The sequence below is a fragment of the Lissotriton helveticus genome, chromosome 7, assembly GCF_964261635.1.
Source record: "Lissotriton helveticus chromosome 7, aLisHel1.1, whole genome shotgun sequence".
Classification (NCBI taxonomy): domain Eukaryota; kingdom Metazoa; phylum Chordata; class Amphibia; order Caudata; family Salamandridae; genus Lissotriton; species Lissotriton helveticus.
This window is the reverse complement of record NC_136068.1, coordinates 66988795-67014524: the sequence shown is the minus strand read 5'-3', so window position 1 is coordinate 67014524 and position 25730 is coordinate 66988795. Positions and strand designations below refer to the sequence as shown.

Genomic DNA, 25730 nt, shown 5'->3' with positions numbered 1-25730 from the left:
ATATGCTGACAGAGTGGAACCTTACAGACAATCCTTGTGGCCGCGTTCTGCGCTATCTGCAGCCTTCGGATCAAGTCGCTAAGCAGGCCTAGGTAAAGACCGTTGCGTAGTCAAGGTGCGAGCTGGCAAGAAGTCAATGAATTTTCTGATTGATTTCATCTTACCGAAGCAGGCCGCAGACACATGCTGAACATGGGCTGAGAGGGACAAGTCTTGTCCCACCGGAGCCCGAGGTTCTTAACCGAGTCCTTAGGCATAGGAGGAGACCCCAGTTCAGCAGGACACCACAGGGTGGTGCTGCTTGGTTGAAAAATAGAATCTCTGTTTTTTCGGCGTTAAGCTTTAAAAATGCTTTGCTCATCCAGATGGCAATGCTTTTGAGACAGTCTCTGAAAGAGTCAAAGACTGATAACAACACATCTCTGAAGGAGAACATCAGTTGGGTGTCATCCACATAGGCTATTACCTTAACCCCCATTTTCGCGATGAGCTCTGCCAATGGTGGCAGATAGATGTTAAAGAGTAGTGGGCTTAGGGCCGAGCCCTGAGGCACTCCCCATCTGAGTGGTTTCGCATCAGAGGTGAAAGAGTGGAGAAAAACGTATTGGTCTCGGCTGTGGAGGTAGGAGGCGATTCAATCCAGCGTCATTCCACAGATGCCTATTTGCTTACGTCTATCAAGCAAGATGGAGTGGGACACCGTATCAAACACTGCCTACAAGTTGAGGAGTACTAGCATGGTCACAGAACCCCCATCCACCACCCAGCAGATGGAATCAGCCATCTCAATCAGTGCAGATTTAGTGCTGTAGCCAGTGTGAAAGGCAGACTGAGAGTCATGCAGTAACTCATTGGTTTCGATAAAGACAGCCAACTGCTGATGGGCCAGTTTCTCCAAGAGTTTAGCGAGGCTAAGAGAAGAGAAATGGGCCTGAAGTTACTGGCAACTTCAGGGTCAGCGTTGGGTTTCTTCAGAATTTGGAAAAGTAAAAACCTTATTAAATTGAATTTAAAAAAAATTAAAAATGTTTTTAAAATATTATTGTAAATTAATTTAATTTAATTATTTTAAATGTAGAACCAACAACAGCTTGCTACAGTATTATTAGCACACACTTGAATTAAACATATCTTTAATTTAAAATTATTACATTAAAAAACCCATCAGATTGACAAGCACAAGATTGCATTTTTGGAAGTGCTGATTCAAAATGATATGACCAGCATCAAAACTAATGTATACACCAAGAGCACTGACAGAAACAACTGCTTACATTTTGAAAGTTTCCATCAATTTCCATTAAAACACCACTTACCATACTCTCAGTTCATCAGACTTAAAAGAATTATGTCTTACCCTTTGGAATTATCTGCCACCATTATTCGTTTTACCAAGAGATTTAAACAACTTGGATACCCTCAAAATCTCATTCAGGAATCTGTACATTGGGTTTCTAAACTTGACAGACAACAACTGTTAACCAAAACCCAGTCGACAAATGGTAACAATGATATGTGTATTAAAATATTCTACAAAAGCACATCACATTAAATCCTTCATTAATAGACATTGAGCTAGTATCCAAACAGAACCAGATCTAATGCACTTATTCCACCAAAAAACTATTTTTGCCTTTCAACGATCGAGAAATTTGAAAGAACTATTGACAAGCACAAAAAAAGCTGAGAAAGTCAAACACAAAGGCATGCAAAGTTGTACACACTGCGTCCATTGCAACAATGTGATCATTGGCAATAACCTAACCCATCGAACCAAAGGCAATAAAATCAAACTACAACACTCAAGCATGTGCGACAGAACAAACGTGATTTATGCTTCAAAATATCAGTGTGGTAAACTATACGTGGGAAAAACTGAGCTAAAAATGTAAATCCGAATATCTGAACATACAAGCAACAACAGAAATCCCAACATAAACTATACTGTGGCAATGCATTGGCTTCAAGCAGGACATGACATTGCGCAATTACGTTTCACCATCTTAGAAGGTCATGAAACCAAGATTTGACATGGATCCCCATAAATAACTGGCGAGATCTGAATTTTGGGGGATAAAACAACTGAATGCAATGCAGCCACATGGGATGAATGACAATTTGGAATTTGCTTGTTTTCTATGATTCTTCATTTTAATTCACTTTTGGGTAGTAACTTTGGCCTTGATTTGATGGTTTGTAGGGTTTTGATATTTAATTAGTATCACAATTTTTATTTTGTATCATGCAACCTGCTTCATTTGCCTTGTTATTTGGCTGTAATTTAGTTAATGTTTTAATTTTTATTTCTCACACAGTCATCGGTTTCACTCTTGTATACTGTTCCCCCTTAGTCACAGCTTTAATCTCTATGGTGTAAAGGGTCCCTCTGAGGCAACCTTCAGTATTCGCACACCTTTAAGAACACAGGCATCAGGTATGTTAAGACACTTTGTACATAATGTGCACATAAACACCACTTCTGGATAGAACCCACCATGACCAACTCTGGTGGAGGAGAAATGTAGCAAGAATTAGCCCGGCAAGTAAGTAGGCTTTCACAAGCTTCAAGACGGGATACACATGGGTGTTCACTATTTCTATATACCCAGGCAGCCGCAGAAGCCGACCTGTGAAAAATACATGGCGCAGTGTCTTTTCAATGGCGGCAGCATGTTTAGCCCATTTTGGCAATGGAAGGCACACGTTATATATTCGTATGCAGAGTGTGCTTTTTCAGCATGATTCCCGCAGTAAAGTTCTTTCGTATACATGTTTTTCCATGACACGGATGGGTTGATTTTGAATTTCGGTTGGAAGCATGCATACTGTCCTTCCCTGATTAGGCTCGGTTTTATCTAGTGATCTTGGATTTCACTCAGCAACAGCCCATTGAACCATTTGTGTTGTTGACATGCTTTAGAGTTACTTCTGGAGGACCTCATTGAGCTGACTATAGTTTTGATTATGTTCACAAATTTCATTAGTTGAAGGCCCAATGATGACCCGAAATGCATTGGGCAGGACTCTGGGACTAATTCATGCTTAAGCAACAGAACACTGTGAATCATGGATGATTTATCAAAATATTGAATTCCAACAAGTTTACATGAATTTCATCAGTCAATACAAAAATTGGTGTCACTATAATTGATTACAGATGATTGAATTTTGAATCAATGAAGAGCCTGTTGATAAAATTGTGACAAGAAAACATATGTGTTTTCCAGCTAAGTGCGACCGGTAGCCAGGGAGCGGATTTACGCTGATGACAAACTCACTACTGTTAAATATATACCAAGGTGTGCTGGTGAATCAGTGGGTATATAACTGTATAATTGAGGGATTAGGTGTCTCAGTGAATGTATGGGTGAGTGACTAAGTTGTGCGAATGTCTGTATCAGTCTGTCAGTTGGTACCTAAGTGTCAGTATGGGTTGGTGAGTGGATATGTGAGTGGCTGTATGGGTGATTGATTGTCTGTTTGAGTACTTGTATGAGTGTCTGTGTGGTTGGGTTAGGGGGTGTATGACTGCCTGCAAAGATGAGTGAGTGGATGAGTCAGTGGCTGTATGCATTAATGAAGGTCTGTATAGGTGACTGAGTGTGTGTATGGGTGTGTCGGTGAGTGAATGGATGCATCAGTGGTATATGTGAGTGAGTGTGTGTATAACTGCATAGGTAAGTAAGTGGCTGTGTGATTGACTATGGCTGACTGAGTAGGTGTGTGAGTAGGTCTATGGGTGACTGACAGTATGTGAGTGGCTGTATGGGTGTATGAGGGGATATAACAGTGGCTGTATTAGTGAGTGGGTTGGTGTATAAGTGGCTATCGGGGTGAGTGGGTGGATATGTGTAAAACTATGAATCAGTGAGTGGATATGTAAGTACTTGTATGGGTGTATCAATGGTTTTGAGAATGGTAGTGTGAAAGTGAGTGTGGGTGTATGAAAGGCTACATTGGGGGTGTGAGTGGGTATGTCATAGATTTTGCAGATTATGTCATCAGTGATGTCATTTGAGATGTCATCAGTAATGTCCTCATGATGTCACTGACCATGTCATCAGTGATGTTATACGTGCTGTATCCATGTCTAAAGTTTCCTATGGAAATTAACATGGAGAAAAAGCATTTTAGGACCCCCCTTTTTCTAGACCTCCACTTGACGGATCACCCAAAAATGTCAAGAGTGCAGTTGAAGTGGCTGGTGTATTAGTATCGGAAATTCTGCGAGGATTCGTCAAACGACGCCAACGTTATTGGAAACTACATCCTAACTAGAACTGCTTACTGGCTCACCGTGATCATGAGCAAGGTGGAGAGACACCGAAACGCGTAGATCAAACGAGCTGTCAGCCCCTGTATGAAAGGATACAAATAAAGCTGATTTTGTGAAGAAAACTGTCTTGGGCGTGCGACCCATTTTTTCCCTTTTCGAGTGAAAAGTTGTGGAATGTGTAGCAGCGTGGGTTCATCCGCAGGGTGATGCACCAACTACGAGCGCTGCAGAACCGGGAAACTGGAACCGATTTTGAAGGATGTATACATATATATACACATTTGTGAACAAGGCAGCTGTGACTGCCGAAATGCGTCATGCCATACTAAGTTGCAATAAAGTTTAAAAACTGAAGAGCGGACCTCCAGAAGTGTTGGTGCCTGTATCATAGACGAGCAGGAGCTGGAAGCATATATTCATATATATACAAAAATTCTGTTCCAACATCAATGCAGCATTTTTTGACAAACAGGTATATGATATGCATAATTATAATTTTTACATATAAACATTTTGTTGGTCTAGCTAAAAATCTAGGACCAAAAACAATTTTTGCTTTTCACAATTCTTGTCAGATAGGGTCCACTACAGTTAACATGATAGCAACAAAGAACAAATTGTATTAGAAGAATAGTGGTTAATCTGCATCGGTGGATAGTGCATTATCAGGTAGATTCATCAAGCAATTTTGCGAGATCAAACGGTGCGAATCGCAAAATTAGGCCGTTTGCGCCCGCTAAAATGGCATTTGAGATTCATCAATGGTTCATGAACTCGCAATTTGAAAAATCGCAAATAATTGCGATTTCTCAAATTGCGATCGCATTTAAGGAATCTCAATTAGAGATTCCTTAAATGCTTTTCATGAACCTTTTAAAAATTGCGAAATCGCAATATTGGGCCGCTATTTACCGCGAAGTGTAACTTCGTGGTAAATAGCGAAAACTCAGAAAAATGCACTTTAGTGCATTTTTCTAAGTTGGATGTTACACACACATATGTCCTTTGGACATGTGTGTGCGCAACATCAGTCTATATTTAAATTTCAGGGGTGCTACAGGGTGTCCTTTGGACACCCCTGGCACCCTTGAAATCGCATCCTTATTTGCGATTAGAAAATTGCTAATCGCAAATAAGGAAGCTGGAGGAATCGCAATTATTTTTGCGATTTCTACATGAATCCCGTTTTGCGAGTCTTTAATAGCGATTCCTTAATAATCGCTATTAAGGACTCGCAAAACGGGACATTGATGAATCTGGCCGCTAATCACATATGTACACAGAGATAGCAGATCGCATGCAGCTATAGTTCATTAAGGACCTATCAGCTCTTGACCAATAGCATGCCTCTCACGAGTAGTGCCATGAAGTTTATACTATATTATATAATGTCTATTGAGGCATACTTCTTCTCTACCTTAAGCTAATTACACATACAAATTAAAGGCTGTGTTAGAACTGAAAGGTATATAATCCAGTTGGTCATAGAGTTAATTTCACCATTGTGCATGAGCACACAGACAAATGGCTCTTGTAGACCACATTGCATGCCACAAGCGGCTTACCATATTCTTCCACCGTGAAAGTGGAGGCAATTGTGTTAGGGTAAACATTGATGTTGTAGGTGCCCAGTGCTGGCTCTGAGGACAAAGGGAACGAGAGATCGGTGATGCCTAGTTGAGGGGTCACGTTCACCCACTGCACAATCCTGTTCCCATTGGGGTCCTGCAGAAAGAAATGGTGAGACAGAGATAGGAAGTAAGAGAAGGCCAGTTTCCAGAGGGAGGTCTACATGACAAATATTCCTCATAAATCAAACCAGGGGACACAGATGAAACTGGTTGGGCAATCTACAACAGGAAATTATGATGAGAGCACAAATGCACACACACATATATATATAGACCAAAATATTTCTTAATCGATTATATTGTAATCAATACAATATTATTCCATTTCTGACTTTCAAAAATTGTTGGACAAGTCACTGGAGTGTCATGCTTGACGGTGTCACTTTTCAGTTCATATACCGTCCAGTCAAAAAACACCATATTTGGACCCAGTGGGCAACCTAATCAATGACATGAGTTCAGATACAGAATCAGAAGTGGCGTCAGAGGATCAAGGTTCAGGTGCATTTAGAACAACAACGTGTACCACAACAGATAATGAATTTTGTTTTTTAAGGCAGGACCAGAGAACAAATTACAGACAGAGGAAAGGCCATATAACAGCAAAAGAAGGGGATGCCAAGGAAAAAAAGAAGGTGAGAAAAACAGAGTGGGAAAATAACACGTAACAGCAAAAATAATTCCTGCTGTAAGGACAGAGCTGAATTTAACTGAAGAAATGTGTACGGCAGCCAAGCACAGATTTTATCTCTAGTCCTGTCCTTATGCCAGGAACCCAATTCTGATTATGTCTAGAGTAGGCTGGATCTTTCTAAGTTAAAAAGAAAATTAAAATTATGAACATGCATAAGGAAGGAGAAAATGCATACACAGGTTTGATGGGACATACATTTAAGGGTCTATTAGTATGGCGGGCGGATCGCCACCGCCCAAATGACGGTGGAAATCTGCCCACCATAACACACCGCCTGCATGCCATTTACCCCCGCCACATTATGATGGCGGGGGGTTCCATGGTGGATGGGAAGACCATCTGCCACTTTTCCGCCCATTGACAGGTCGGCCGGGAGGAAAAGGGGTTGAATATGGTGACGGTGTCTGCAAGACACTGCCATCCATATTGCACTGTAGGCGGAGAGCAGCCTTTCCGTGGCGACGTTGCCACCACGGAAAGATATGCGGTGTTCGCAGTATGGGGCCCGTTACTGGCCCCCAGGATATGGGGGATACAAGGGAGGTACCATTACGGCACCGCCCGCCACAATATGAACAAGGCGAGCAGCGCATGCGCTGCATCGCTAGGCGGGACCAAAAAATGAGGGATGCATCCTAATTAGAATCACGGGACCGCCACACATATAGCGGGCATTCCCATCTGCTGTTACGATGGCGGGCGGACTTTATCTGCCCGACATCGTAATAGACCCCATAATGTTAATAAAAGTAAAATTCTTGTCTCAGATATTGATTTCTTAAAAGATTTGATTGAATTGGAAATAGAACATGACAAGATTACACAAAATGTGGATGAGGTTTTGATGTCTGAATTGTTAACACTGAATACAGATGATGAAAAAGGTATAAAGTTTAGACCTACATCTAGGTGCATCCACAGACCCAGAGGGACACTATTAACATCTTTTCAGAGATAATGAGTAAAGAGTTCAGAACTATTCAGTGTGTCTCTAAGAGGAAGAAGTTGAATTACAGCAACAACAAGTAGAATATATTAAAACTATGAGAAAGTTGAGAACTCAGACAGAATCGGGTATTAGAGGTTCAGAAAAAGGCTGAAATGTTGCCATATGGCCCAAGGGGTATACAACCTTTACAACGCAACTTTTACAACGCACTACCATTACAACGAAACTTTTACAACGCAAAAACCATTACAACGCATGTATTTACAACGCATGTTTTTACAACGTAGGTACCTTTACAGCGCATACCATTACAACGTAAGTATTGGTAAGTATATAATTATATTTAAAATGTTATATGTTTGGGTTTTTTAAGGGGTATTTTTAGGGTTCAGGGTCAGTTTTGGGTTTTTGGGTAAAGGGGTATTTTTAGGGTTCAGGGTCAGTTTTGGGTTTTTGGGTAAAGGGGTATTTTTAGGGTTCAGGGTCAGTTTTGGGTTTTTGGGTAAAGGGGTATTTTTAGGGTTCAGGGTCAGTTTTGGGTTTTTGGGTAAAGGGGTATTTTTAGGGTTCAGGGTCAGTTTTGGGTTTTTGGGTAAAGGGGTATTTTTAGGGTTCAGGGTTAGTTTTGGGTTTTTGGGTAAAGGGGTATTTTTAGGGTTCAGGGTCAGTTTTGGGTTTTTGGGTAAAGGGGTATTTTTAGGGTTCAGGGTCAGTTTTGGGTTTTTGGGTAAAGGGGTATTTTTAGGGTTCAGGGTCAGTTTTAGGTTTTGGGGTAAAGGGGTATTTTTAGGGTTCAGGGTCAGTTTTGGGTTTTTGGGTAAAGGGGTATTTTTAGGGTTCAGGGTCAGTTTTGGGTGTTTGGGGTACAAGGTAAAAATACAGTAAAATTAAATTTAAATTAAATTATTTAAATGAAATTAAATTAAATTAAATTACATTACATTAAATTATATTAATTTCAATTAATTTACATTTAAAAAATTAATATATACTTACCAATACTTACGTTGTAATGGTATGCATTGTAAAGGTACCTGCGTTGTAAAAACATGCGTTGTAAATACATGCGTTGTAATAGTTTTTGCGTTGTAAAAATTTTGTTGTAAAGGTATGCGTTGTAAAAGTATGCGTTGTAACGTCATACATCCGGCCCAAGGATAGGCATATGAAAGAGGCATATGAGCAGTTGAATGATCCGCAATGTTCCAAAGAGATTACCATGGCTGAATAATGAGAGGAAAAACAAGATTCTGACAAAGAGCGGAATGAGTGGAAAGATCAGGGTCTGTGAAGCTGGGATGAATATAGATTGCTCAAGCAGGACCACACTAAATGATCTATTTTCTACCTAATCCCTAACGTGCACAAAAATGTCAATAATCCACCTGGTTACCCTATAATTGCCGTCCAAGGAAGTATGTTTCAGAACATTTCCAAATATACAGACTACTTATTAAACCCATCATTAGTTAATCGACCATCTTATATAAAGGTTTGTGCCGATTTTTTACGTAGACGTTTTGATAGAAAGTGGGAAGATGCTATCCTGATGATGACACTAGATGTGACATCATTATACACAAATGTTAGACATAAAGATGTGTTGAAGACAATGAAACATTTTGTGAGAGCTAGGCCTAATAAGCTATATGAGTACAATGAAATACTTTTGGAAATGGTAGAATGGGGTCTGACAAGAAACATTGTTTTGTTTAATGGAGAAAATGTTCAGCAAATAGGCTAAGCAATAAGCACCTGCTTCACCCCCAGCTGTGCACATTTCCATATGGGCAGGTGGGAGGAGCAGTTGATTGGAGGTAACGCAATAGAAAAAGAGACACAGCACATTATATTAAGGGTGCATTTTTATGGATGGCTCATTTGTGATATGGAAAGGCAGTAATGCAGAAGTAGTCTTCTTTGTGGATGAGGTAAACAATCATTTAAATTTGGCTTTTACCAACAAGATAAGTGAAAGAGAGTTGGAATTCCCTGATATATAATTAAGGAAAGATGCATAGAGATTGATGGCAACGCTATACAGAAAGCCCACAGAAGGAAACAGCATTCTACATGCTCATTTTTTTTTCAGACATTGCCCCCAAGTCATACAATGGCTGCCTCCACATGTTGATTCATGTGGTGATAGCCAACCAGATCTTATCTTAAGGCCTGTCTGTTCAGGGATCCGATCCTCTGTGGCATTAAATACCTGTATTTGCTGAAGCTTAATACCTCTAAAACTACTACATGAAATTACACAAAATCACAAAGAACACATTTTCTGTACGAAGATTTGGCTTTCTATCAAATTTGGTATACAATGGTTAATCTGTTTAGGCTGTAGCTATGTCTAATTTTTCTATTGGAAAATGAATAGGGAAAACGTGCTTTGGGTCCCCTCATTTCTCTCGGCCCCCGCTTGATGGATCACCCCAAAACTTTACAGGAAGAAGCTGAGTTGGATGAGACACTTTTAGGAAAGTTTTTTGAAGATTCGTCAAACAGTGCCAAAGTTATAAACAATAAAAAAAATGCTTCTCCTATTTTCCTATGAAAATTTGGTCCTAACCACTATAGATAGATAGATAGATAGATAGATAGATAGATAGATAGATAGATAGATAGATAGATAGATAGATAGATAGATAGATAGGAGTGAGGGCGATAGATAGATAGATAGATAGATAGATAGATAGATAGATAGATAGATAGATAGATAGATAGATAGATAGATCGATAGATAGATACCTAACATATCCATGCCATGGTCTGCAAGGTGTTTATGAAGACTATCTAACACACTAGACATGTGGTGGTTCCTCATCTTTATATTTATTCAGCAGCTATTGACCTTTTTCTCATTTTGGCTTTGGAAGGGTCAGTTCCAAATGATGCTAGGCAAATTACGCATTGCTCTCTGCCTGCCTGTGAGTATGCAGAGTAAAACTAGTCATCTTCTCTTAGATTCATATCATTCACTTATGTTATTTGTGAATACATCTGTTCTCCAGACATTTGAAAAGTCTAAAACATTAGTTTAAAGCAGAATAACATTAACTCTAGAGGGACTTTCAGCTACTGTAAGTGAAGCAGAATGTGATTTTACAGAGCTTTTGAAATTCCACAGCACATCTATTTTCTCATAGTGGGTCCTCCTGAGCTAGCGCTTGAGAGGAGAAGACCTTATGAGTCTTACCCGTAACCATACGACTGGTAGGGGAGAAACTGCTGGCACTTGTTTGCAGCCCAGGTACTGGGAGAATGGAATAAAACAACACTTACCTTAAACTCAGAAACCACAAGGAGAGACTCCAGAACCACTTAGTTGTAGCCCAGAGCGCAAAAACACAAGGTGTGACATGCTTACCTGAAGTCTAAAGGTTGGAATGAGACAGGATTCTGCTACATACCTCTACTACAATCAGGGGGTACTGCAAGGGAAATGAGAACACCAGTTAATGCAGATCAAACAACAGAACTCCACCCCATACACATTCCCTATTACAGTTACAAAACTCCCTCCTCTCGTGATTTTATAGTATGTAATGCTAGTTCAATATTTGAGAGCTCCAGGAGCAGAGGAACAGCAAGTCAATGTGTACGACAACAGCAAGGAACAGGAAGCAAGCACAAGAGGGAAACACATGGGGGGCGGAGAATGGAGCAGGACAGAGCAGCAGCAGAGTAGATCAAGGTCAGACTCTCTGGACATGAGTCTTATGTCTTGGAACATAGTCTCACTTATTGGGTGTGGCTCTCTTCTTGAAGCACAATTTCACTCACTGTAAGTCTTACTTCTTGGACAACAGAGTCACTTATCTTGTTTGAGTCCTACATCTTGGAGCACAGTCTCCCTGGTTGAGTGTGAATCCCAGATCTTCGAGCACCATCTCACTGACTGAGTGTGAATCCCAGACCTTCGAGCACCATCTCACTGACTGAGTGTGAATCCCAGACCTTCGAGCCCCATCTCATTGACTGAGTGTGAATCCCAGACCTTCGAGCACCATCTCACTGACTGAGTGTGAATCCCAGATCTTCGAGCACCATCTCACTGACTGGGTGTGAATCCCAGACCTTCGAGCACCATCTCACTGACTGAGTGTGAATCCCAGATCTTCGAGCCCCATCTCATTGACTGAGTGTGAATCCCAGATCTTTGAATAAAGTCTAGACTCACTGACTAAGTGTGACTCTGTGAGTAAAAATCCAAGACAGTCAAGAACCATCTCACTGACTGAGTGTGAATCCCTGACTTTCGAGCGTAGTCTCACTGACTGAGTGTGAATCCCTGACTTTCGAGCGTAGTCTCACTGACTGAGTGTGAATCCTAGCCCTTCAACCACAGGCTCACTGAGTAGAAATCCCTGATCTTAGAGCAGTAAACTGTTTGTGTTGTCCCTGTGCCACAAATTCCATGGCATGTATTGCATCACACAGACCGAGCACACTTTCACATCGCTTTAGATATGACGTGTGGTGCCGGACCTAGGAATACATTACAGTAATGAACATAGAAGAGACACGTGGTGGTGCAGGTTAGCATTCCAGTTGCTGTGGAAATATAGGGACGGTCTTGCTATAGAGTTTCATCAGTGTGAGTTGATGAAGTTCTTTTTAATGGATTACATAATTGGAGAATGTGTTAAAATATTTCACACGGAAGGGGCCGTGGCTGGAAGCGACAGCATGGTGGACGAGTAGCCGTTGAGCTCCGCCCCGGCCCCCCCAATAATTCTGGAATTATGCCAGTCACAGAGCAAAATTGCCTGCCAGAGGGGAGAAATTACACTCCCCAAAGCTCCCTGCCTGGTCGGGAGCGAAGAAATTTGGAAATAGGAGCTGGAGGTGACCTGGAGCGACGGGCAGAGGCCCTGCTGAGGCCGAAAGAACAGTGGACCAGCAGTAAATGGCCGCCACTTTCAACACAGTCAGCCCAGTCCCGTTTCTATGTTTATGACAACATAAACTCCCGAGTTGCACCTATGTTTAAACTTCCCCTCGCGGGCAAACACAGTAAACCTTGACTTCCCCGGATCCCCAGGGACGAGAAGAGCCTACCACTTGAGACGACTTTAACTTCTCACGAAGTAAGTAGATTTAGCACGCGATGAACATCAACCTTCACGCACCCACCAACCGCGCACAACTAACGCCCTAACCCCCTGTTTTCTTCCTCGAACAGATTCAACCACAAATTATTTTCTACATCGCTCAGACACAAGAAACTCCCGGTACGTTTCTTTTTCTTTTTCCAAACCCCTTATACAACACATGACGTGATGCTATTTAACTATCGTTTTGGTTAACAACATTTGTTTTTGACACTTAACCTGATCAATGTTTTGTTTGTGATCGTTAACAAGAAATGTAATGATGTACCTCATGCTGAGATTAGTGTATCTGAAAACGTATCACTGTAATAATGTAAAAGCGCACACAAGTTTGTAGTGTAACACAAGACTTCTTTATTCCGGAGCGCCGGGAGAATTCACTTGCCTCTAGCGGTCGGCGCCAAGTAAACAATATGGCCGCCTTCCGTTTCCTGTCCGCCCACATCCTGTTCCGGGGACGGAACACTAGAGCGCTACCACATATCTCCCCCCTTTATGCAATAATCAAACAATGTACAAAAGTCTTACTTCCAGTCCATATCATAGTCCTTGAATCTCTCAGGTACCTTTACTCTTCTTCCTGCTCGGGTCTCCACTCTCTCACCAATTCTCTCTCCTCCTGTCGACTTGTTCTCCGTCCGCTCTCTCGCTCCTTCTTCTCTGTCTCTCGCTACCATTTCCCTTCCTTCTTTGCTTCTACTTCTTTCCTCCATTGTCTCTCTCTCCTCTCTTTCTCCACTTGCTGTATGTTCCCCTGCTCCATCGACGTTCTCTCCTTGCTTTCCTCTGCCTTCACTTTCTCCTTCCTCGAATATATGCTCTGCTCCTTCTTCTATTTCCTCTTCCCACTTCAGTATTTTGCTGCACTTCGCCATTCTGTCCATAGACCATACCTTTCCGTCGCTCAGAAGAGCTGACCGGGCATAGGGCTCTACTACCTTGAGGGGTGGTGAAAACTTGCTTTCTCCCTTTCTCTTCATGATGGCCAGCTTTACCCTAACCCAATCACCCTTGTCTAGCTCTGCATCTCGGGTGTTTCGTCTCTTGTTGTAATGGGCAGTGTAGACTTCTTGTGCTCTCTCCAGATTCTTTCTGACCACAGCTGGTGACCACTTGCTCTGCACCACCAGCTTCCTCCATGCCGTGTTGTCTTTCGTGAAAGCTTCCCTACCTCTTAAAATCTTGAAGGGGCTGTAGCCTGTGCTCCCAGGCGTGATTCGGTAGGCCCAAATCATCTTCTCCAACTCTTTCTCCCAGTCCAGACCATCCTCAATGGCTGCTTGTATAGTGCCCATTATCACACGATTGAAACGCTCTACTTGGCCATTTCCCGCGGGGTGATAGATTGGCGTGTGCTTCACTTCGATGCCGTTTCTGTTAGTAAAGGCAATCCACTTCGCCGAAGTGAATTGGGGGCCATTGTCGCATGTGATGATCTTCGGGATGCCTTCTCTGACAAACGTGGCACGCAAGAAACGTATCACTGCTTCAGTGTCTGCATGTTCCAAGATTTCTAATTCTGGCCATTTGGAATACTTGTCAATGATTACTACTGCGTACTTCTGAGTTCCCTCTTTATCCAGGACTGGACCCATTATGTCCACAGATATCATCTCCCAAGGGCCATCCGGGATGGGGAATTTCCCCAATGGCGGTCTCAACATGCTCTGGGACTTGTCTGCTTTTGCACATGACTCGCACATGCGCACATGCCGTTCCACCTGTGCATCTATGGCCGGCCACCAGTACGCTTGTCTGGCCAGGGCTTTCGTTTTCGTAATCCCTTGGTGCCCTTCATGGAGTAAGGACATCAGATGATCCAGAATGTTCTGTGGCGGGACCACTTTGTCACCTCGGAGTAGGAACACAGGGTTCTCCGCCAATGACAGTTCATCTCTGACCTCCCAGTACCTCTTCAATTCTTCCTTCAGGTGTCTTTTTTCCGGCCATCCGTGGACGACATACCCTTTCACAGCCTCCAGATCCGTGTCTTCCTTGTAGGCCTTTTCCCAGTCCTGGGCGCTTATCACTTCTTCTGTGTCCTGGATGGTGGCCACTACGTAGCCGTCCCAGTCCTGCCTCCTTTCGCTCTCTGCTTCGTCCATGGCCGCCGCCCTACTCAGGAAGTCTGCCACTTTGTTCTGCGGTCCCGGAATGTGTTCAACCTCATAGACGAAGTCCAATAGCCTGAGGGTCATCTTGGCTATTCTGGGTGTTGCGTGATCATGACCGCTTGATGTCAGGACACGGACTAGAGGTTTGTGGTCTGTCTTCACTAGGAACTTGGCTCCCCACAAGTATTGTCTAAATTTCTCCATCGCCCATACCACGGCCAGCATTTCTTTCTCTACCACGCTGAACTTCTCTTCATTGTGGGCCAACGAGCGGGAAGCGAAACTGATAGTCAACAACTCCCCTGATTCAGCCTTCTGCATCAGTACTGCCCCTAGACCGCGGTCACTGGCGTCAGTGGTGAGGATGGACTCTGCATTTGGGTCGAATCCTTTGAGGGGAATGGCCATGCCCATCTCCTGCTTGAGCGCTTCGAATTCCATTTGCTCTTCCTTTCCCCACTGGAATCTGTTCCTTTCCTTGAGTAGTTGTCGAATAAAGTGCGTTTTCGTGGCAAAATGGGGAATGAACTTGCTGTAATACTCGGCCATTCCTAGGAATGACCGAACATCTTCCTTCTTTCCCGGAGTGGGTGCCTCCAAAATGGCTTTCATGTTTGTCTTCTTGGGAGTAATTCCTTGTCCACTCACCTCATGACCAAGGTACGTGACAGATTGGACTCCCAAATTGCATTTGGACCACTCAGCGGTCAGCCCGTTGTCTTGCAGCCTCTGTAATACTTTGTGGAGCTTCGCGTTGTGGTCTTGCCTCGACTTCCCCATTATAAGAATGTCGTCCTGAAAGAAAAGGACATCTTTCAAGTCTTTTAAGAGTTTGTGCATAATCTTTTGGAAAACTGCTGCGGCTGAAGCCAGGCCGAAGGGCATCCTCACGAACTCGTAGCACCCAAATGGCGTGATAAATGACGTGAGGTGACTGCATGACGGATGAAGCTTCACCTGATGATAGGCCGACGACAAGTCGACCGTGGAGAACCATTTGACATCTTTTGTCTTCGCCAACATTTCATTGATGCGCGGCAGAGGGAATTTGTCTATGATGATGTTTTTGTTCAATTCTCTGAGGTCCACACAGAGGCGTACCTTGCCGTTGGGCTTTTGGGCTACAACCAGGGGTGAGAGCCACTCTGCACTCTCAATCGCTTTGATGACGCCTTCCCTTTCCAGTCTGTCCAGTTCAGTTTGCACTGCTTCTCTACTGCGGAACTGGATATTTCTCACTTTGTGCACCACCGGCACCGCTCCCTTCTTCAGCTTTATGAGGTGTGTGTATTTGCCCAGTTCACCAATCTGGCCGTTGAATACCTTGGGATACGCCGTCCGCCACAATGCCACATCTTCCTTGATCTCCATATCCATGAGCAAGATTTTTTCGATACCACCCGGGTTGAGCTGGATCCCCAATGCTCCTTGGCCCTTCCAACTCAGCACGGATGGGCCTCTCTCCGCGACATATAGCTTGCAATGTGCATGGCGGCCTCTGAATTCAAACATGAGAGGACAGTACCCCAACATGGGAATCTTTTGCCCAGTGTATGTGACTGGCCTCACATCCATGGGTAGGAGAGACTCTTTGATTCGTGACGCAAAGTTGTCTTCCCAAACTTGTCTTTGAACGATAGAAATGGGCGCCCCACTGTCTGCGATCATCTCTAATGGTATTCCTCCAATGTGCATGTCGAGCCGGGGTCTATCTGAGTTTGAACCATCCATTTCCAGTATTTGGACATCAATGTACAGGAATTCCTCTTCTTCCGCCGTGTCTTCTTGGTCGCTGGCCTCTTCCCGCTGTTCTTGGTCTACTAAGCGTACCATGGCGTTCTTGGGTTTCCTGCGACACACCTTTTCGTAGTGTCCGAAAATGTTGCAGTAAGAGCATTTAGCCCTACAGGCAGGGCACGCCTTGTCGTTTCCCAGATGGGCATTGCTACCACACCTGTAACATTGGGGTCTTCCTCCTTTGTTGGACCTGCTGTCCGTCTGGTGTCTGGTGGTGTTGTCAGATCTTCCACCTCCTTGGTATCTCCGCGTCTCGTTCTGCCTCGAACGGTCATTTCTATTTGGCGCCATTACCTTGCATACGGTTTGCGACTCCTGGACGTCCTTCTTCACTGCCTGAGCGCACCTTCTAGATAACTCTGCCTTCTTGACCATCGCCCAGATTTCTTTGAGTGGAGCGTCGCCATTCACCCACAACTTTTCTTGTATGTGAGAGCTTGAAGTGTGCATGATAATCTGGTCCCTGATGAGTTCATCATGCAGTCCCCCAAATTTGCACGTGAGGGCCAACTTCCGCAACGCTACGACGTACTCGTCCACAGTCTCGCCGCTTTTTTGCTTCCTCTGAAAGAAGTTGAATCTGTCGATGGCGACACACACCACCGGTCTGTAGTGCGCATCTAGGTCAGCGATGGCGTGATTAAATACCTCTGTGTCTCCGGCGTCTCTCTCACCTTTGACAATGGTGTCATATACTCTGAGCCCCTCTGGGCCCAAATTATGTAGCAAGATCTTCTTTTTTCTTTTGCTAGAAAACTGGGTGTCACCTTCCTCTTCTAGCGCCTCCAGATAGTTAAGGAAGTACCTCTTCCAGTCTTCCCACTTTCTTTCCGGTTCGCCACTTCTCGTCAGGAATGGTACCAGTTGGGTGAGGGACGTGCTCTGGGCTGCCATCACTGGAGCGTTCCTTCTGTTCCCTGCTGTAGTGTCCGTCCGCCTGGTCGGACTCCCTGGAGCGTCCTGCCCCCCTCCGTCTTCTTCCCTGTACTCCTCGTCACTTTCCTCCCCTTGTCCTCTCTCTGTGGGGTTTGATATAGCCCGTGGGCTGCCTTCTGTACCTGGGTGCGAGGAGCCTGATGCTTCCGCCAGTGTCCGCTGATCTGCCAGGGTGCCTGGTCGCTCTCTAGGGACCTCGATGGTCTACTGGTCTGGGTACCTTGGTGCACCTAGTCTGGGTGCCCTCAGCTGCTCTGCAGTGCTCTCTGTCCACCTTGGTAGGTGCTGGGTGGAGTAGTGACCTTCTCCTCTGCACTGGTTGTAGACTTGGGCGCTGCGGTGGCCTCAGGGGTTGCTGGCTGCTTTGCGCGCCAATTTCCTGCCTCTCGGCGGCTCCTCTGCCGCGCTCCGGGTCTCTGTGCTGCTCTCACGCAAAATGCGTGCGCTCGCGATGTCGTCGCGTGTGTTCTCGGGATTCAAAGCCCCCAACTCGTCGCCATTGTAATAATGTAAAAGCGCACACAAGTTTGTAGTGTAACACAAGACTTCTTTATTCCGGAGCGCCGGGAGAATTCACTTGCCTCTAGCGGTCGGCGCCAAGTAAACAATATGGCCGCCTTCCGTTTCCTGTCCGCCTACATCCTGTTCCGGGGACGGAACACTAGAGCGCTACCACAATCACTTTCTTACCAACAGAGCTTCTTGGAAAAGGGCGTTGCCCGAAATGCATTGGAGCGTTTTGTGCTTCTCATTTACAATGAACTTTTGAGATATTCAAAATAAAGATATGAAATGAAATATCTACAAAATAAAAAACTTTGGCATCGATAAACTTACAGAGTTTGTGGGATTCATCACTGAATGAACTTCACTGAGTCAGTCCGGATAGACGACCCATAACGGTGTGCCCAATAGTAGGGATACACTCACTTCAGTTTGTGAAGATAGGAATGTTGCCACACCGGAGTGTGTGCTTGGCACCAAGTGCCCTCATGGAGGGACAGGCCCCCATAGGCGGGGAAGTTTTGATGCAGGCAAAGGTGCAGGGCGGCAAGGAGGCACTGCAGCTGCCCATTTGGACACAGAGTTTACAGGATGCAGGGCCCCTGTTTTCCCAGGAGGCTGGCATACGTCAGGAGGCTCGGCAATTAGCCAACCCAGCAATGGCGGAGGGTCCCCAGGGTCTGCGCTTGGGGGGGCCCATTTCAGAAGGTTGCGCAGGAGCCCAAAGGAGGTCAGTGGGTATGGGTGGGTAGTGGTGGTCCGCCCAGGGAGTTTCATGGCAATGGGAGTGGCAGCATGGGGCGTGCATCTGGTGTTACGGCTCGGTGAGGTCTGAGCAGATTGAGAAGCAAGGTGCCAGTCCCAAAGAGAAAGCAGCTGGCAAAATGAAGTTGCGGGTAGAGCACGCGGCGGCTCCGCCAGGGGGGTTCATAGAGGGAGGGAGATCTGGAGTGCGTTTCCCTTCGTATACAGGCAAAACAACTACTACCAAAGATATTCATTGGCAATTCTATGATCGAGAGGTTGGTGATGGGGTAATGCCGGGGGGGAAGTGTGGCAAATTATGATGGAAGTGGTGAACCATTGGTTTTGGTTGCAAAAGCTACAGAAAATATTCATTGGGAGTTTTACGATGGGGGAGTTGGGGATGGGGAAATGCCGGGGGGCAGTGGGGCGAAGGTATGGGGGATATGGGGAGACATTGATTTGTGATGGGGACAGTGATGAACTTGAAGAAGGGGAATTGAGAGATGGGGATTGTGGGGAAAGTGGGGAAAAGTTTTTGAAGCTTGCGGGGGATATGAGGGGCGTCTCGAGTAAAAACAGTGGGCCCGATTCACAGAATGAACTTAAGACTAAATCCTAAACTTACTACTATTTGGTATTCACAGAATGCACTTACTACTTTCGGGATTCACAGAGTGAACTTACTACTTTCGGGATTCACAGAATGAACTTACTACTTTCGCTATTCACAGAAAAGATTTAAGACTACTAACCATACGTCCGCACTCGGGCCGGAAATTCCGGCCCGGAGGCGGAGTTTCCGGCCCGGAGGCGGAGTTTCCAGTGTGGGGGCGGAGCTTGCGGCCCGGAGGTGGAGTTTGCTGCTTGGAGGTGGAGCTTCCGGCTCATAGGTGGGGATTTAGCCATGGCTGAAATCTCCACCTCTGGGCCGCAAGCTGCACCTCTGGGCCGGAAGCTCCGCCTCCGGGCCGGAAGCTCCGCCCCCACGCCGGAAACTCCGCCTCTGGGCTGGAAACTCTGCCTCCGGGCCGGAATTTCTGGCCCGAGTGCGGACGTACAGTTAGTAGTCTTAAATCTATTCTGTGAATACCGAAAGTAGTAAGTTCATTCTGTGAATCCCGAAAGTAGTAAGTTCACTCTGTGAATCCCGAAAGAAGTGCATTCTGTGAATACCAAATAGTAGTAAGTTTAGGATTTAGTCTTAAGTTCATTCTGTGAATCGGGCCCAGTGTCCTTAGTCTTTTGCAGAAGTAAAGTGCGAACGGAGCAATTGCACGGGACTCTGCAACGGTCAGTCACCACTGTGTTGACCCTCAGGAATTCCACAAGAGAGCGTCCAAGCTGCCGAAAATTAAGGAAGGTTGCTGGTCGGTGTGGCAACAAGGGGGACAACCAAAGAGGGCAACCAGGTCTATTGGAGTTGGGGGGGGAGGAGGGGGGCACGGAACCTACTGGGTCTGGGCAGACAGGCAACTTGCAGGAGAAGGTGGGGACAGGTGGTGGCTCTGCCAAAGAGGTTCTCGAAGACAAGGCATTGGGGGGAAAGGACAAAGAGGCGGGGGAGAAGGATAAGAATATTCACAAGAAACTGCCTTACATGGGGATTGGTATGCCGTTAGGCTCCCATCTGTCTGAGGAAACCAAGAGCAGAATTTGGAGTCATGAATTTGTGGATATTTTTAATTTGTTACATCGGGACATTCAGGCCAAAGAAGGCTCGAAAGAGGAGGAGCGGGAGCTGGCTAGGAGACCTAGGGTCCCTAAAACAATTGAGAACTGGACTTCAGCATTTCTTATATATGCTAGCATATATTGTGAAAAACACCAGGACAGATCCATAGCGATGTTTACGTGCATGGACATCATTAGAAAAGCCCAGAGTTATTTTGGGGGTTATGCTTGGTTGTCCTATGATGAGGAGTTTAGAGCACACATGAACATTTTCCATGATAGACCTTGGGGGGATGTGGACTCGGAGTTGTAGTTACAGTGGATGGTGTCTTCTCAGCCGCCTGCCACCACGCATACAGCGAGTGGATTGCCAGTATCTAATCAGCCCTTTCAGTTCTGTCCCGCCCAGCCAGGGACGGGGTTTAGTGGCAGGGGTCAATTACCTGTTTTTGGAGCCTGTTGGAACTTCCACAGAGGGTTTTGAAATAGGCAATTTCTGCAGATACAAACACGAGTGCTCCCAATGTGGGGGCAGACATCCCCTCACTCACTGTTTCTCTGGTTAGAGATTTGGAGAGCAAGGACTGGGGCAGAGGGGTAGAGGGCAGACTTTCCAATTTGTCCCAAAGTGCTCATACACCAGTTAAGTTGGAAGTATTAGCACAATGGCTGGGAGATTACCCGGACACGGACGCAGCTTCCAGGTTATTTGGGGTTTCAAAGATGGTTTTCGGATAGGCTATCAGGGGCCTCGGCAGCACAGGTGGTCTGATAATTTGAAGTCAGCTAAAGAGTTTCCTAAGGTTGTTCAACAGAAGTTAGGGGCTGAGATAGAAGCAGGCAGAGTTGCAGGCCCCTTTGTTCATTGTCCAATGCGAAACCTGATTGTCTCTCCTCTGGGCGTGGTGCCTAAAAAGAAAGCTGGGGAGTTCCGTCTCATTCACCACCTATCTTGGCCTGAGGGCTCCTCAGTTAACGATTTCATATCACCAGTGGATTCTAGTGTGTCATACGCTTCTGTGGACGATGCGCTGAGGTTAGTCAGGTCAGCGGGGACAGCAGCACAGTTGGCTATAAGTGGCATCCAGTCCGCCTTTCGCCTCGTGCCCATCCATCCTTATGATTTTGAATTGTTAGGCATGCACTTCCAGGGACACTTTTATGTGGATAAGGTTCTTCCCATGGGGTGTTCTGTATCATGTGCACTATTTGAAACATTCAGCGCCTTCCTGCAGTGGCGCTTTACTTACATTAGTGGTCATGAACTCATTTATCACTATTTGGATGATTTTATGTTCATTGGTGTTCAGAATTCAGGGCAATGTCTACAGGCTTTGCAAACCTTTCATGCTTTGGCCCGGGAGCTAAGTGTGCCATTGGCGCCTGACAAAACTGAAGGACATAGTACAAGAATTACTTTTTTGGGAATTGAAATTGACACTATTGAGATGGTGGCGAGGTTGCCAGCGGAGAAAGTGCAGGAGATTTCATCTGTGATTGAAGAGCGTAGACTGGAGCTTCGGAAAGTGCACAAATTGTTGGGCTACCTAAACTTTGCGTGTAGGGTGGTCCGGGCTGGGAGAAAATTTTGCAGGAGGTTTGGTATGTCCATGTCAGGGGCCTCTCTACCTTATCTCAGAGTGCGTATTTCAGCAGCCATTCGGGCTGACTTGTACATTTGGTTGACTTTTCTAGCAGACTTTAATAGGGTACCTTTGTTTTTTGCGGACGAAGATATGGTTTGGCAAATTCAGATTTACTCTGATGCGTCTGGTGCGCAATGTTTTAGTATATTCTGGGAAGGGTGTTGGTGTGCTGAAAGCTGGCCAGTGCATTGGTTAAAGCAGTATCGCCTTTTAGAGTTCTTTCCTCTTCTCGTGGCATTGCAAGTCTGGGGGGAGGAATTTCAGAATAGACCAGTCCTGTATAATGTGGACAATAGAACAGTGGCTGACTTGATCAATAACCAAAAGGCCAGGGATTTGAGAGTGTTGAGGTTGTTACGTACCTTCATGCTCAAATGACAAAAGCTTAACATTGTTTTTAAAGTGAAGCATATTGCAGGAGTCAATAATTGTATAGCAGATGCTCTCTCTTGTTTGCAGTGGGCGAAATTTCGCAGACTGGCTCCTGGGGCAGACGCCCACAAGACTCAGATCCCTCAGTGTGTCTGGGCGTGGGAGGAATGAGAATTGTCGAATTGGTAGAGAAATCAGTAGCGGCCTCCACGAGACGAAGCTATTAGCAAGCCTGGGACGAGTTCTTGAGTTTTTGTAACACGGTTGCTGCACAAGGGGAGATGGTGTATGATGAGAGGTTTTTATTGGGTATTGTGTTACACCTGATTGATAAAGGTTTTTCACACACTGCTATTTCAGGCAGGATTTCTTTTTACGGGCAGTTGGGGTGGGGGTAGGGATCCGGTGGGGGGGGTGCTAGTGAGGAGGGTTCTTAGGGGTCTCAGTAGGGAACAGGCTGGTAGCAAGCAGCTACGTCAGTCGGTGACATTTTTTTTGTTGCAACGGATGTTGGCGCAGTTAACTGATTGCTGTTACAATGAGTTTGAGTGTTGCAAGTTTAGCTTATGTTTTGTTTGGTTATTTTTGGGGCATTCATGGCATCGGAGTTGCTATGTTTATGCAATAGATAGGTATTAGCAGTGAGGATGTTTTCATAGAGGACCACAGATTGAAAATTTGGTTGAGGGCTTCCAAATGGGCAGGGGAAATGGGTTTTCTTGAACAGGAGTGGGGTGGGGGTGTGCTGTTCTGTGGGGGAGTGGGAGGTTTTCAAAGCTTCAAAATGCTTTACTCCAGGACCCATTTTCTGCCATGGGCAGGGACGTCAGATATCAATAGCTCAGCTGTTGGCTGTGATGAGGAAGGTGCTCCTTGCGTTGGGTGAAGACCCTCTACGTTTTGGCACACACTCTTTTCGCATTGGGGCAGCGACGGAGGCTGCGAGATTGGGGAGCTCTTGGTAAGCCATACGTAGGATTGGGAGATGGAGGTCCAAATGTTGTGAGAAATAAGTTAGGAAATAAAGTCCAGTCATCCGTTGTTTCCTTTGTTAATGCTTGTTTTTTTCCTAGGTCAGCTTCCAAGGCTTGTAAGTTTGAAAAAGACTACTTGAATAGTAGGACACTCCTTCGTAAAGTGGGCTGCTGTTTATGCCCAACAACAGATTTGTGGGAGATCGCTGGGACTCAGCAGTGCTAGACATGAGGTGGTATGGAAGGGGAATTTGGGAATGCGTTGGGAGGGCTTGTTTCCAATGCTGTCTTTAATGTGCCCCTGAAAAAGGGAGCCCTCCGGATTTGCTTGTCATTCACCGTGGTGAGAATGATCAGGTTGCCTTATCTGGCCTGACTCTAATAAAACTGATGAAACTGGATCTGGCCGTCATCAAGTCTACCTGGGTTGATACTACGGGGATCTGGACTGAATTCATACCGCAGTTGCACTGGAGAGGTGCAAGGAACCATGCAGCTTTGAAGAAGGCGAGACAGAAGCTTAATAAAGCAATGACACTTTACTGTGGGGGCATTGGAGTCAAGGTGCTATCTCATCCTTCCATACAAAGCACTGAGGGGCATCTTTTCCGTGAGGATGGGGTGCATTTGTCCAAAATGGGGCAAGCCTTCTATTTACGCGAAATAAGAGATTTGATTGCAGGAATATGGCAGGAAAATTTATGGTGCTCTAACAAAATGACATGAATTTTCTTCTTTGGTGGGGCAGGAAAACTCTGTTGGCTTTCCTGGTTGGCGGAATTTTTCTGGGGGGGGTGGGGAGCCTTCAGCGGTCACGTGGGAAAGGAAATGAGAAGGAAGGGGAGTTATCAACGGGGTCAGTTCTTCTGGGTTTGTTGGGGGTAAAAATTTTGGGGGGTTAGGTTGTAGATAGTTTGGTATAAGCTTGGGGATTGGATTGATCATAAAATGGCAAAATGTGTTTTTGATAAAATAAATGGCACCTGTCTTAATAAAGTGGCTATTGACGGTTGTACTTGCCCGTCATTCACGAGGCTCCCTTCATCTTGGGAACTGATGTCAAGTTTCTTGCCTGGCTTACGGAGGCCAATCTTTACCTAGTAAACCTGTGCAGGACCGGGTTTGAAATATCACTGGTTCCCCGATCCCGTGCTTTTGTTTTCTATTCAGCCCTGAAGAGTCATGGGTAACTACCCATTGAAAAAACACGTGTTGGCTGGTTTCTTCTGGGGATCTCCTCTTGAAGGAGTACCATAATCGCATAAAAAGAAAAAAAACAACTACTATCTTGCCGATCCTGTTTTGTTATTCGTGTTATTTTTGTCGAGACTGAAAATTGCACAGTCCATGTGCTTTGTAACTATTAACTTGATGTGTGCTCAGGACTATGTGTGTTTTCAATGAAAATTCTGTTGGTGAAATTTTGGGAGGTTCTACACTTGAGTACATTGTGATCCTGCCATGTTTGGGAACATGACACTTCATCACCTGTGGACACACTTTCTAGTGAAAAAAGTGTTTTGAGATAGAATTTTCCAGCTTGAAGTAGAATTGTGCAGCTCTTTTCTCCAAAAATCTAAATGTAGGAAGTTTTAGCTCCCACTTTTTTTTAAAAACACTTTATGGGGAGCGGAGTCTAGGTGGCATTTGTTTGCCACCAAGATGCGAGCTGCAAAGTAACTTCTCCACACAGGTGATGTCATTATCATTGCTGACAAGTTTACCAGTTGCATGTGTGACAAGTTAGTCCAGATCTGTGTTTTTCTTTGAAATCTGACACTTTTAGTCCTGGTTTTTCACTGGTTTAAATAAGACTACAAGTCTCAGAATTCTAAGAAAAAGGCGGGACTGGCCTGCCTAGTCAATCATGGGCCTGGGAAACTTGGCAGCTGGGGGTAATGTTTGCTGTCATTCTATGGCATTATCTGTCATGTCATCATTTTGTATGTCATCTACAGCCATGCTCTGTAATGTCTGTTGGGTTGTCACGCTGTATGTTATATCAGGCTCAGCCACACAACGATAACTTGTACTGTGAAAAGTAGCACTTTGCAGAATTCTTTAGCAGCCCACGAGCGCACCCGCGAGGGCCTTACCTTGTCGTCCTGAGGGATGAAGTCATCATCCAGCGTCACCAACCGGAAGTTCACTGCAGTTTGGAGAAAGGAGGGGAGGGCAGAGTTAGATCTCGCTGCAGAGGATATCATGTCCTTAATGTGATTTTATATTGGCGGTCACAGGTTACAGCCTTTCTAGGGAGAGACAGTTGTTTAGTCTGTGCAATATTATATGCATGGTCGGC

At 45.1% G+C, this 25730-nt stretch overlaps 1 protein-coding gene across 1 annotated transcript in view; it reads right to left on the bottom strand.

Annotated features, from left to right (window-relative positions):
- The window catches only part of LOC144768928 (alpha-2-macroglobulin-like protein 1), a 451046-nt gene that overhangs the window by 391122 nt on the left and 34194 nt on the right, over positions 1-25730 (bottom strand). Inside the window, exons 4-6 of the mRNA XM_078652935.1 lie at positions 25525-25577; positions 10964-10984; positions 5842-6001 (exon numbers count right to left, since the gene is read on the bottom strand). Of these exons, the coding sequence (XP_078509061.1) occupies positions 5842-6001; positions 10964-10984; positions 25525-25577 (234 nt within the window). The remainder of the gene's footprint in view (positions 1-5841; positions 6002-10963; positions 10985-25524; positions 25578-25730) is intronic.